A 13,936-nucleotide genomic window follows, 5' to 3' on the forward strand; every position below is an offset into this window, starting at 1 on the left:
CCCTATCTAGTGCTAGTCGTTTCATTTCAGTATACCCTCTACATCCTACATCCCCAACAATTTGTTTTACATACTCCAAACGTGGCCTGCCTACACAATTTTTCCCTTCTACCTGTCCTTCCAATATTAAAGCGACTATTCCAGGATGCCTTAGTATGTGGCCTATAAGTCTGTCTCTTCTTTTAACTATATTTTTCCAAATGCTTCTTTCTTCATCTATTTGCCGCAATACCTCTTCATTTGTCACTTTATCCACCCATCTGATTTTTACCATTCTCCTATAGCACCACATTTCAAAAGCTTCTAATCTTTTCTTCTCAGATACTCTGATTGTCCAAGTTTCACTTCCATATAAAGCGACACTTCAAACATATACTTTCAAAAATCTTTTCCTGATATTTAAATTAATTTTTGATGTAAACAAATTATATTTCTTACTGAAGGCTCGTTTAGCTTGTGCTATTCGGCATTTTATATCGCTCCTGCTTCGTCCATCTTTAGTAATTCTACTTCCCAAATAACAAAATTCTTCTACCTCCATAATCTTTTCTCCTCCTATTTTCACATTCAGTGGTCCATCTTTGTTATTTCTACTACATTTCATTACTTTTTTGTTCTTGTTTATTTTCATGCGATAGTTCTTGCGTAGGACTTCATCTATGCCGTTCATTGTTTCTTCTAAATCCTTTTTACTCTCGGCTAGAATTACTATATCATCAGCAAATCATAGCATCTTTATCTTTTCACCTTGTACTGCTACTCCGAATCTAAAGCTAGTTCCATGTAAAGATTAAAAAGTAACGGAGATAGGGAACATCCTTGTCGGACTCCCTTTCTTATTACGGCTTCTTTCTTATGTTCTTCAATTATTACTGTTGCTGTTTGGTTCCTGTACATGTTAGCAATTGTTCTTCTGTCTCTGTATTTGAATCCTAATTTTTTTTTAAATGCTGAACATTTTATTCCAGTCTACATTATCGAATGCCTATTCTAGGTCTATAAACGCCAAGTATGTTGGTTTGTTTTTCTTTAATCTTCCTTGTACTATTAATCTGAGGCCTAAAATTGCTTCCCTTGTCCCTATACTTTTCCTGAAATCAAATTGGTCTTCTCCTAACACTTCTTCCACTCTCCTCTCAATTCTTCTGTATAGAATTAGTTTATTAGTATTTATTAGTATATTAGTTTATTTATTTAAAAGTATTGCATCTTGAAAATGAGTGAAAATAAAGAATTTTATTACAAAAAATATAAGAATGCAATGAGGTTGCTAAAAAATTTGTGATGTTTGTAGATGTAGTATCAGTACATGTACAGAAAGGTGGTTCAAGTATTTTCAATATAGAAATCTTTATGTCAATGATGCACCTAATAAAATCATGGAAAAAATTGAGCAATACTGACATATTAGCAGTAGTGATATCATTAACGAACTAAACATCAACAAAAGAGTTTTAAACAATTGAAAAAGGCTAGATAAATGAAAAGCTTGGATGCCACATGATTTAACAATGATAAATTTAATGGATCCAGATTCTATCTCCGAATTATTGTTAAAGCAGAACAAAATCAAACCATTTTTTAAATTGCTCATTATGGGTGATCAAAAACGTATTGGTGTACAACAATAATGTACGGAAATTATTGTGGCTAAAGTTATCGAAGCTTTGGAAATGGTGGAATGACCCCAAAAAAGTGATCCTGTTTGTGTGGTGAGACCAGAAAGGAATTGTTCACTATGTGCTGCAGCTCATAGTGAACAATTACTGTTAGTACAATTGGTACTAACCTCTACTGTCAATAACTGAAAAAACTGGACCAAATGATCAAGATAAAGCAACCAAAATAGATCAGTAGGAAATGTGTCTTCTTACATAATGACCAAGCTAGACCCCACACACTTTTGGTGACTTATCAAAAGTTGCCCAGCAAGTTTTGATGCATCCACCATATAATCTTGTCCTTGCACCATCATATTACCATTTCTTTCAGTCTCTAAAGAACTCTTTAATGGTATAAAATTGGCTTCAAAAAAGCCGGTAAAAATCAGTTATCACAGTTTTTCATCCAAAAACCACAGAAGTTCTATAGTGACAAGATTATGATTTTTACCTCAAAAATTGGAAAGGTGATCAATCAAAATGGCATATATATTATTTAATAAACATCATTTAAAATAAAAATAACTTTGTTTTACTTTTGCATTAAAATATGAAAAAACTTTTCCCCTATCCATTTATATATTAACAAGTATAACCATAAAAAAACATATAATTACATTAGAAATAAAATGAGTAGCTATTTTTTTTATGTTTATGCTTAATTTTGTTTTTATTCTAGCAAATAAAAGCCCAGAATATATAAAAAATATTAATTTTATTTCATGTAAAAAAAATTGCATAAAAAGACCCTTGTTTATTATTTACTTGTAAATTATTAACTTGTTTATTACATTTTATTAAAAGTTGTGACTCCAAATAAATAAAATGTACCATTAAACATAAATTGAAAACAATGTTTTTTTTTTTTTTTTTTAATATGTTTGATTTATTCTGTAGATTAAATGAAAACTGGCAAACAGTTATGTAACTTTTAACAGCTTTAGCCTTGACAGATATAAAAACAAAAATGTTCAGTAAAAAACCTGAATCCAATTTGATCCGCTTTATCAAATGACGTTTTTATCATCAGAATAAATCTACTTACAGTATAACAGCTAAAATCAGAATAACATTGTTAGTAAAAAAATTTAGATTCCATTTGACCACCCTGCTTCACAGCTACCTCGTATAACATTTTAATAACAGCCACTATTTGAAAAACAGTTAATGTATCAGAAACTAAAAAAAAACACAAAAACTTCTTTTAAATTCTTGTCAGGTTCCATAAAGAGCACCTGTTTTAAAAAGTTCCCATAACATTTACATTAATACTAGATACAGTTGAATTTTCAAACATGAAAATTAAAGTTTAAAAAAAATATATTTTAAGTCCAGGTTCTAGCCAATCCTCTTTTTTTTGTAGTTAAAAAATGTATTTTTTGGAATAATTATTTAGTTCAATTAGTCAGTCCGATTTGGTGCAGTGTTATTCAACAAGGGTAAAAATTATAGTTTATTAAAAACAAATATGGATACCGTAATTGATACTTGTTAGATGATGTTAAAAATCAGGCCAAAGCTGAGCTACATGAATCCAAATATTTGTGCCAAATTTCAACTTTTTTGGTAAACATATTTTTTAAATTAGGCAAAATGTGTTTAGTAATAATATGGAATATCCTCACTCCCAACATCGAACTTAAAAATGTTGAATTTTAAATAACTTAATAAGTATTTTCATTGTACTAAACCTCAGTTTTCCACTCTACCTCTATACAAAAGTCAAAAATTAAAAATCCCAAAAACTACCCCATCCACTTTTTTAATTTTGTTTAAAATTTGATGCCAATAATGCCTCATACATAAGAATTTTTTTTGAGCAATTTTAAAGGAGTTTATGTTGAGTCAGTCTGGAGCTATTAATCAAAATACAGACCAAACAAGTACATATATCTTCAGGAAATTTCAGTAACTTTTTCTGTGATTTTGAACTACAGGATTTTTGAAATAAGGGTCCACATTTGTAATAACCCTGAAATCCAAAATTTTGGTCAATCTTTATACTTTGTCTTTACAGCTATTAGGCTTCAGAGTAACAGAGCTAAACCCAAAACAGTAATAATGATAACTCTTTGATGGATATAAAAATGATTATAATTTGAACTGAAGCATTTAATATAAGTTTAAAAGTGGTCTCTAAAACATCAGCTGTACAAGCTGAAAAGGCTATAACACTAAGTTTGATTAAAATAACACCAGAGAAAAAATAGAAACATCATTACCAGTAATTGGTAATAGACATAGTTTCAATGATGTTTAAAGATCTTTACAACTTCCCAAAATCAGTTGCCAAAAAAGATTTTACAAAAATACTTTTCCATCTTTAAAGGGAGCTGAATGTTTAGCAGTCAATATATTTACCTAAGAGCATCATTAAAAAGAGAGGATTTAAACTTATGCTAAATGGATGAAAACTGCTTCTGGAAAAACATCGATACTGATTCCTTAAAGCTGTACACAGATTGAGGGTCTAATGGGATGAAACGTGTGTGAATAAAAACATAAATTAAAGAGCTGTTTGGAGAAATAAAACAGCTTGAGATACTCTAACTACTCCTATCTTTAAAGGTAGATGAATCATTGTTTGTCATGCTAGTGATAAAAGAGGGTGGTAAATAAACATTATTAATTATTAATTTTTATTTTTACATGGTTGATTGAAAACTTAGCCTTAGACCAGTTTGGAACGAAATCAAATCAAGTTAGCGTGCTCCCACTACCATGTTCCAAAGATTATTTTGTTTAACCTTAAAATAAAAAATATATATAGTGCATTGTATGTATTTTTTGGGTCTTTTTACTTCCTTGTATGAAGTAAAGGAAGTATTGTAATTGTGAAAAATTTTGGTTTTCAGATTTCAGTGGAAATATGCATTTTGACCATCCCTGAATCCATTATGACTAGTTTGGCATGCCATCTGAACGTTCATATGTATCTTGCATAACACAAAAACAATTAGCCGCAGAATGTTGAAATTTTGGATTTAGGGCTATTGTAACATCTAGTAGTGCACCTTTCATTTGATTGCAATTGACTGGACTAAAGTGTCTTTCTTAAGTATAGACTTTCTTAAGTGTCCAAAAAAAGCTTAAAATTTGGATTTTGGACTTTCTTAACTGCAGTAATAAGCCCTCATTGAGAGCTTTTCAACGATATATCATAAGTGGTACTTATTTTCATCGGTTCCAGAGTTATAGACAAATAAAATTTTAATTAATGAAAATTTGGATCTTACAGTGGGAAGGTACATCAGTTCAAATCCAACTTCATTATCTATCTTTTTTAACTTTTTTTTAAATTTAAATATATTGATTTATTAATTAACCTCTGATTGTAAAAAAAATTTACAATAAATAATAATTCAATAATAAGAATAAAAAAAATTAAAAAAATCATTAGTTATTAGTAAATAAAATTTTATGCACTTTTAAAATGTGTAAATCAGATGTTTTAATTTTATTTTACTATTAAATCTAATTCATATATATAGTGTATGCCAAATTCTGATTTCTTTTTGTAATTAAAAATTTTAATTTTTTCAGTACTAAAATACATCATAAAAATTTTAATTTCCACCAAAAACAAATAAAAACATTTTTAAAAACTAAATACACGTTATAGATTTTATAAAAAAAAGTTAAAATTTTTAAACATCTTTTGTAGAAAATTTTATTTTAAAAAAATCAAATTTATGCCAAATTTTTATGGTAGATTTTTGAACATAGTTATAGTTACAGAAATACACATATAACTGAAAATATTCAGACACTTTACAAAAAGATCAAATTGCCTTTTTTTCTATTTTAATATAGAAATCTGTTAAAAAATACTGATTCAGATAATGTACTGTTATGAAATTTTAACTTACAAACATTGTGTACAGCGATAATTAACTATTAATTTAAGAGGCCTGTAACTTCACAATATCATAAAAGAATGGTGAACATAAAAAAAGTTTATTCCACTCATTTTTAAAAAAAATATTTATTGATGATTAATATTTATTGGCATCATACTTTAATCTTCAACATAATCAATGTTATCCACTACAACGTAAGTGTATAATAGTACATATAAGCACATGACTGAAGTAAACAAAACTGGAAATACTATTCTAGAACGAGTATCTATTTTTGTAAACTTTTTCTTTTCGCCCTTTTTTTCAGATATTTCTTTTTCAGTCGGAAGTATCCTTACTTCTTTTAATACTTGAAATGGTATACAAAGTTTTCGTCGAGATTGAGATAATCTGCTGCTTATAGTACGCCTTGAAATACTATCATCAGGATCTATATAAGATTTATCAATCATTTCTATGTCCATCATTTCTAAATCAAAATTAATACTTCCCTGTTCAATTATCTGTTGTGTTGTAGGCTGTACTGGGTTATTTGTAGATACAGTTTCTGATTGGATGGTAATTGTTGGGATAGGAACTTTTAATATAGGCCCTTGAGAACTGGTACTGCCACATGTATATGGACAAATGTTATGTATATCTACTGAATGCTTCTTTATTAAGCTGGGCTCATTTGGTGGTGTGTCTTGTCCAATACTTTCTTCACTGGCCTGCAGAAGAGCTCTTTCACGTTCCTTTTCTTCCTCTTGCTCCTACAAAGAAATGAAATTTAAAAAGAAATAGTACTCAGATTACAAGAGTCAGGAAACAAATTGTTTAAATAGTTTTAGTATAATGAAATAAATTATCAACTCTAATTATTATACACAAATTTTAAATCATCACGTTCTTCTGTATTCACTCTTACATACAAGACATAAAAAATTAACCACAATGTTTTTGCAATTGTGTTTCTGTTGGTGCAACTCTGCTATTTTGCATGCAAGTGCTTTTGTTGTTTCCAACTAATAATTTTTCTCCATAAATTTGAAAAGAATAAGTCAGTTCTATTGTCACAATAGAACTGTTATTGTCACAATAACAACTTTCCTCTAAATGGAAAGTTGTAGTAAGTTTCCATTTAGAGTAAATGGAAACTTACTACAACTTTCCATTTACTCTAAATAAAAGCAGTCTTCATTAATCATTTTTTGTTGGCTGAAGATTTTCCATGGATGGTCAAAATTTATTGAAAACTTTTAGCACAATATAGGAATAGTGTTTCACCATAGCAGAATGTCGAGTGGAATGAGAAATCAAAAATAGTCACATAAGTATTAGGTATGAAGGCCCAGGACATCCATATATGGTTACAACTGATAACAACATTGATTGTGTACAATCATGGATCTGAAAGGTTGATGAGGGTAAATGAAGTAGCAATTATGTGACAATTGATGAAGTGACAAAAGGTCTACAAATTAGTTGTGGCTCTAACGATGAAATTATTTACAACATAATGAAATTATTCATTACCGTTGTGAAATTATTCACAAAATTATGCACAACCTTCACTGAAGTTTGTGCAAAATGGGTCAAAATAACTCACAATGCTACATAAGCAAATGTGCTTTGACATCTGTCAAGAATATTTGGTCTATTGTGATAATAAATGTGCGCTTTTTTGAACAAAATCATCATCATTAGTGACAAAATATGGGTATACCACTTTGCACCAGACAGTAATTGGCAGAATATTGAATGGAAACATCCACAATCCCATACCAAGAAAAAGTTCAAAAGTCAACCATCAGCAGGAAAATAGATGATGTTAATAGTACTTCGGGTGTGGAACTCACACAGCCCAGAACTGGAACATCAACAGGAAAGGAGACAACAATAACCATTACTTGTTACAGTTAAATGTTTGAAGCAAACACTAAGGAAAAAAGGCAGTGTTTTGTTATATAAAATACTGCATACAGCTGCCCACACAGTTGAAACCATCTAGAAAATAAAGTCTGAGGTATTAGCCTCACCCTCCGGGTTTGAATTTCCTCCTTCAGACTAGTACCTGTTTGGTCAACTCAAAGAGCCATTAAGTTGATTTACCTCCAAGCAAAAACTGAAGGACCGAAGTGCATGCATGGATTGTTGTTCAGCAAAAACGGGTTTTTCTGAGTATATCAAGAAGCTTGTACAATAATAGAAATATTGCATTGAAAAGCAAGCGAACTAAGATGAAAAATGATGTTATAATAAAAAATTATGTTTGAATTTTAACTGAAATAAAGTTTTACCTGACCTTAAATTTATTAAATTGTTCGAGTATAGTAGTATACTGACAAAAGAACAAACAAGTTTTAAGCAATTTTTTTACTGACAAAATGAAAAAAAAATTACAAAAAAATATTTATATTAATATGAATTTGAAGCATTTATTATATTTAAATAACTGTTCTTAAATTTTTTGTAAGGTATTATTAACAAAACAATTTTATTAAAAAGGTTCAAGAATAGGTCTTGCTTTACTTTTGGAAGGAAATAGACAAACTTATAACTCAACAATCACGTTAAATCAAACAATGACCATTTCAATGGCTATTGTTCCACATTCATGCTTACAGACGAAGCACATTGCACGAAATACAAAAAAAAGTCATAAGTATACTTTTTAGGCTAAAATTACACTTTTTAGGGTAAATCAAAAGTATTCTGATGAAAATAAAATTCATAGCATTAACATAAATCAAGCAATACATTCATACAAAATTGTCAAGACTTTTAGAAAGGATGGTATTACTATGAATAAGAAATAATAATGCTTTCAAAACCTTAAACAAAATATATAAGATCATATGACAAACTAACAAAATCCCACCAGTATACAAATTAAACAGTAAACAGTAATAGCACAAAATGATCTCATTGGGCGTTGTGGATAGACATCCAGTCACTAATACAAAGAATAGAAGTAAACACTACATATAACAACATAAGCATCTTTGTAAATCATCTCAAATAAACCATAATATTATTATTCAATGACATTGATAATAATGAGAAAATTTTACATAGTAGACAAATTTTATGAATGCAACAAGCTCAAACAATACTAACATTTACAAATAAATTAAATTTGACAAAAAAATAATAACAACCATACCACAGATCAAATTTACTATTTTATCACAGTCTACAGGGATTGCCAAATCACAAATATAGCCGCCATAACACTTACTAGACTACTGATGAAGGAGCTTTTTTTTCTGTTTAGCATCCGAGAATCACCATCAGGTATTACTTCAGAGGATGAATGAGAGTGATATGTATGAGTGTAAGTGAAGCGCAGTCTTGTACAGTCTCAGGTTGACCATTCTGAGATGTGTGGTTGAAACCCAACCACCAAAGAACACCGGTACCCACAGTCTAGTATTCAACTCCATATAAAAGTAACTGCCTTTAATAGGATTTGAACATTGGAACTTTCAACTTTGAAATCAGCTGATCTGTGAAGACACATTCACCACTGGACCAATCCAGTGGGTCACTGATAAAGGAGCTACATAACAGAAATCATCTCCCAAAAGGATATTTCTAGGTGATATTTAGACAGTAATCCATTTTTTTTTTCAAAAGTTTGAATACTATTATACTCATGATGTTAAGTAATCATTTTTTATTTTGATTTATAATAATCTTTTTATAAAATAAAATAATAAAAATCAAGAATGCTGTTTGGACTTGGGTTTCTTTCATTTTTAAATAGTCTACATATTTAAATTTCGTTATTATTGTTTAAATGGGAGCTTTAATGTATTTAATAGGATTTTTAAATTTAAATATCTTCGGCTTTGATCGATTCATTCAGATATTTACAGTGCACTTGGCTCCTTTTGTATACATTCGGCTACTGACGATTCAGCAGCTCCTCACACATCACTCGACCCCTTTCAGATGCACTTGACTCCTGACAGTTCACACAACTCCTTTCGTATACACTTGGCTCCTGATGAAGCAGCAGTTCCAGCAACATTATTTAAGCAAGTCCATCATCATTCTTGCAGTCATTCATTATTCATTCTTCAGTTGTCACTCTTGTTCAGTTCCAGCCAGTCGCCTACAAATGGGAATTGCATTATTCTTGTACAATCGTGTTTAGTAACAGTTCCAGTTCATAATTCAGTTAAAATAAACATTTAATAATATATAAATAATTCATTTGATATTCACCTTCATTATTGTCAACCTCTGCAATGGTTCTTACTGCTTGATGGTAAACTAGCATGGTGCTTTTAAGAACCAATTTGTAGTTAAGGCATCTAGACCTGCCCAGCCATCACTGCAGTCTAATTCTAGAGCTCACAAACTGAATGGTTCTTTTTAGAGCCATTTAAGTAGATATGTAGCTGCCACTGCAGAGTCCAAAAAGTCTGCTTTGGAATGCAGACTAATACATTCCAAATAGCACAGAGTAAATGTATCAGTCTTTTACCTGGAAGGATCAGGATTTGAAGACCTGGACGAAAAGCTAGTAGCACTTTTCCACATAAAAGAAATATATTGTAACACATTTCTACATACATAATCAAACAGAAAGTTAAATAAAGATACAGAACATTAACAATGTATTTTTTCCAATAATATGAGATCATTTAGTAAATTAAATTAATTTTTAGCCACAAAATATTTTAAACCTCGATAGCTATTTTTTAAGTGAACAGAACTCTCCAAATGGGAGACATCTATTTATCCTAAGATCAAAATGTATATAAATAGAATGTTAAGAAGAATATTTATTACCTTCTTACGTTTCTCACGATCCTGAAGAATTTTTTTTATGTCTTCAGTTACTTTGTCAATGAAATTAATCACAGCATACTCAACCAAAACAGCAAATACAAAGACAAAACATAAAATTACAAACCAGTCAAGGGCTGTTGGATAAGGAACTTTAGGTAAGGCTGAACGCCCTACAAATCCAATAGTTGTAATTGATAAGACCGATGTAACGCCTGCAACAAAAATCAACTTGCAATGTAAATAATTAAAAAAATTAATTAATTAGTTTTATGTGAACTAAACACCAAAAAATATTGAATTCAGTATTTTTTAATAAGAAAATGTTTGTATCCTTATATAAAATGTTTAATTACGTAGTAATGAGAGATAATATTAGTTCTACAAAATAATCAAACAGGGAACCAAAAATTTTGCGTACGAGTATTTATTCTACAGCAAATATGCAAAAACATATTTTTCAGTAAACATGTATATAAAACAATTTGTAATTCAGTTATGAATAATCAATCGAAAAGAATGGTTGCATACAGCTCATTAATTAATCTGCTGCAATAGTGCATGCTGAGCCTTACTATGTCTCTACTTTTAAGCTATGAATAGTACTGTTAAAATTAATTAACTGCATAATTCATTATTAAACCAGTTAAAATCACAGATACTTTTACTAAGTTACTATTGTTATTTTAATAAAGATATCTGATTGTTGTTAAATATAAAGTAAGTTAAGTTCATGAATGTTAAGTTGAAAGTTATGTTAAGTTACATGAGTTATAAGTTCATGAATGTTAATTAAACTGTGAAATGCAGAAGTATAAAAATATTTTTTTTGCTGCCTGCACCAAATAAGAATTTTGAAAAAATTAGAAAATTAAATCCACAGAAACCAACACAGATCAAAGGTTTAATGAAATGACTGAAGAACAAAATTTGACTAGATCAACTGACTAAAGAAAATAAAACTGTGAAAAGATGCAAAGACCTTGAAAAACAAGGTACTAAATGGTTGAGAATTGTCTCAGCTACAAAGCAAATAACAATAGTAAATGTTTGTTTCAAGAGTTAAGATGGCTTTGATCTTTGCAACAAAGAAAAAGAAAGTTTTAAAATCTAAAGGACTCTTAGGTATACATTAACAAACACTTTTCTTTTTAGAAAATTGTCTTGGGGTTGGTTAAAGATCTGAAAAATAAAAATAAGCTGGCATTTGTTTTGGGATAGTAAGATTTAGACTCTATCATCATAAATTAAGGTGTTTTAAGTATTAAAGATCATGTTTTAAGTTTTTGAAACAACCATTTGTTACCAATACCATGACATTTGCAGAATTTTTCTAAATTATTTTGTCATTTACAATGCTTTAGCAAAGAAGCAAATTTATTTCTTTTAATTTCCAAAGAGAAGATTATTATTGTAGAATGTACTGGTTTCTAATTCCTCATAAATTCTAAAAATATTTTTTCTTATAAAAATTAGTTGATTACTACAAAATATGTTTTTATGGCAACTGAAAACTAATTTTTGAGATTTACAAAATATGAAAAAAGCATACTAAATTTTTAAATTTGCTCTAAATAAAATAATTAAAGACTTACAATAAATATTCCAAAATAATGCATAATACACTTAGTACTTACAAACCACATACAATAGTTAAATAAAAAATAAAATATACTAACAAATGTAAGTTTTTTGGTTGTACAGAAAGAATGTATTTCACTTCTACAACATCCTTGATGGTGTAGTATAATGTGTTTCTAATCAAACAAAAAATTTTATGTTTAATTCTTAGTAAGATGGTATTTTTCATACTTCACAAATTCCATATATCATACTCCCAAGCATAGACCACCTCTTTTTTCTCTTTTTTCCTGTTTAGCCTCCGGTAACTACCGTTTAGATAATTCTTCAGAGGATAAATGAGGATGATATGTATGAGTGTAAATGAAGTGTAGTCTTGTACATTCTCAGTTCGACCATTCCTGAGATGTGAGGTTAATTGAAACCCAACCACCAAAGAACATCGGTATCCACGATCTAGTATTCAAATCCATGTAAAAATAACTGGCTTTACTAGGGCTTGAACGCTGGAACTCTCGGCTTCCAAATCAGCTGATTTGGGAAGACGCATTCACCACTAGACCACTGGACTAGGTGGGTTAAGCATAGACCACCTAAAAAAAATGTTTTTTCTGAATTTTTTTTTCATAAAAGCATTTTTCTTTCATGAATTTAAATTTTAAACAAACTCAGATATTTTATGTTCAGTAAATATGTATTTAAAAAAAAAACGCTTTTACCTTTCTTATAAATTAAGCTAATAGAGGCATAAAATTATAAACAAATAAACTTACTGAGTTGAACTCGAGCTGGAGTTGCATCAGGATCAATCCAAAAATTTACCCAAGAACTGCAAACCATTAAAATGCATGGAACATACATCTGCAGTACAAAATAACCAATATTCCTTTTTAACACAAATGTTGCCTTGATAACTGAAAATTCCACTGTTAACAACAAAAGTATTCTTCATGTATTTAATAATTTAAATTACATTCATATGGAAAATGGAAAGAAAAATACATCTAATTACATAAAATAATAAGCAAAAAACTGGAAAAATTATCATAGTTTTCCAGGCTTTGCCCTTGAAAAATGTTTATTTCAAATACATCATAGGATTGGTGTCTTAATTATGCAACATTTAGAGCATAATTGTGAAAAAAACCAAAATGTTCAGTAAAACATTTGGGACTAATCTTCATCCAAAGACATTTTTAATCTAAAAATTATGTAGCATTAAAAGTATAAATGAAAGAAAAATCATAATTCTTAATAAAAATTGTCAGATCCCAGTCAATTTCCTTGACCAAGTAATATTTTCTTCATCAAAATTATATTACATTTAAAATATAATTCCTGAAAAAAAATCAAAATCAATATTAAAAAAAATTGGGTCCCATTTAACTCTCTTTCTCAATAACTATCTCATATAACTTCTTAATAACAGCATATTTAACAAGTTATAACATGAAACACAGATGATGAATCAGAAATTATAAACTTATTTTTTTTTTTAAGTTGGATCCCATGGAACCCCCTTTATTAAAAAGTTCCTAAGTTGGCTTTTTCTTTGGCCAATTGATTTTTCAAGATGTGAGGCCTAATTATTTACAAATGTTGAATAGTTACCCTTAAATCTGATTCATTTAAAACTCTGACTCATCTTAAGTAAATACTTAGCCCTAACTAAATGCTGTGCTTTTCTTTTAAGCTAAGAATAGTATTAAAGTAGTATATAATAATATTAATTAACTATATAACTTATTATTAAACCAGTTAAAATCAAGATATTTTTATTAGGTTACTATTATTATTTTAGTAAAAATGTTTGATAGTTTCAAATGTAAAGTAAGTAAGATTCATTGGAATTTTAAATAACTTAATAAGCATCTTTTTCATATTAAAGTTCAATTTCTATGGTCATTAAACAATAAGTGAAACTTTTTTCACTTGAAAATCAACTTCAAAACTTCTGATAGTTATACCTTTCTTCTGATAGTAACTTTCATGATCCTATGTTTATTGGCGTAATTATTGGTTCTTCAAATAATGCCATGAATGCACTTGGTAATT

The 13,936-nt window shown here is 29.1% G+C and overlaps 1 protein-coding gene across 4 annotated transcripts in view; it reads right to left on the reverse strand.

Annotated features, from left to right (window-relative positions):
• Nucleotides 1-5,627: 5,627 nt before the first annotated feature.
• The window catches only part of LOC142319301 (gamma-aminobutyric acid receptor subunit alpha-6-like), a 34,193-nt gene continuing 25,884 nt past the window's right edge, over nucleotides 5,628-13,936 (reverse strand). For 2 of the 4 annotated variants that reach the window (XM_075356415.1, XM_075356417.1), the window contains 3 exons: nucleotides 12,655-12,795; nucleotides 10,304-10,515; nucleotides 5,628-6,273 (listed from right to left, as the gene is read on the reverse strand). In XM_075356415.1, coding sequence (XP_075212530.1) covers nucleotides 5,680-6,273; nucleotides 10,304-10,515; nucleotides 12,655-12,795 — 947 coding nt within the window. In that variant the 3' untranslated portion in view covers nucleotides 5,628-5,679. Of the gene's footprint in view, nucleotides 6,274-10,303; nucleotides 10,516-12,654; nucleotides 12,808-13,936 lie in introns of all 4 variants that reach the window. The other 2 variants (XM_075356416.1, XM_075356414.1) reach the window with 1 other exon arrangement.

Source organism: Lycorma delicatula, chromosome 2 (genome assembly GCF_047948215.1).
Source record: "Lycorma delicatula isolate Av1 chromosome 2, ASM4794821v1, whole genome shotgun sequence".
NCBI classification, from domain to species: domain Eukaryota; kingdom Metazoa; phylum Arthropoda; class Insecta; order Hemiptera; family Fulgoridae; genus Lycorma; species Lycorma delicatula.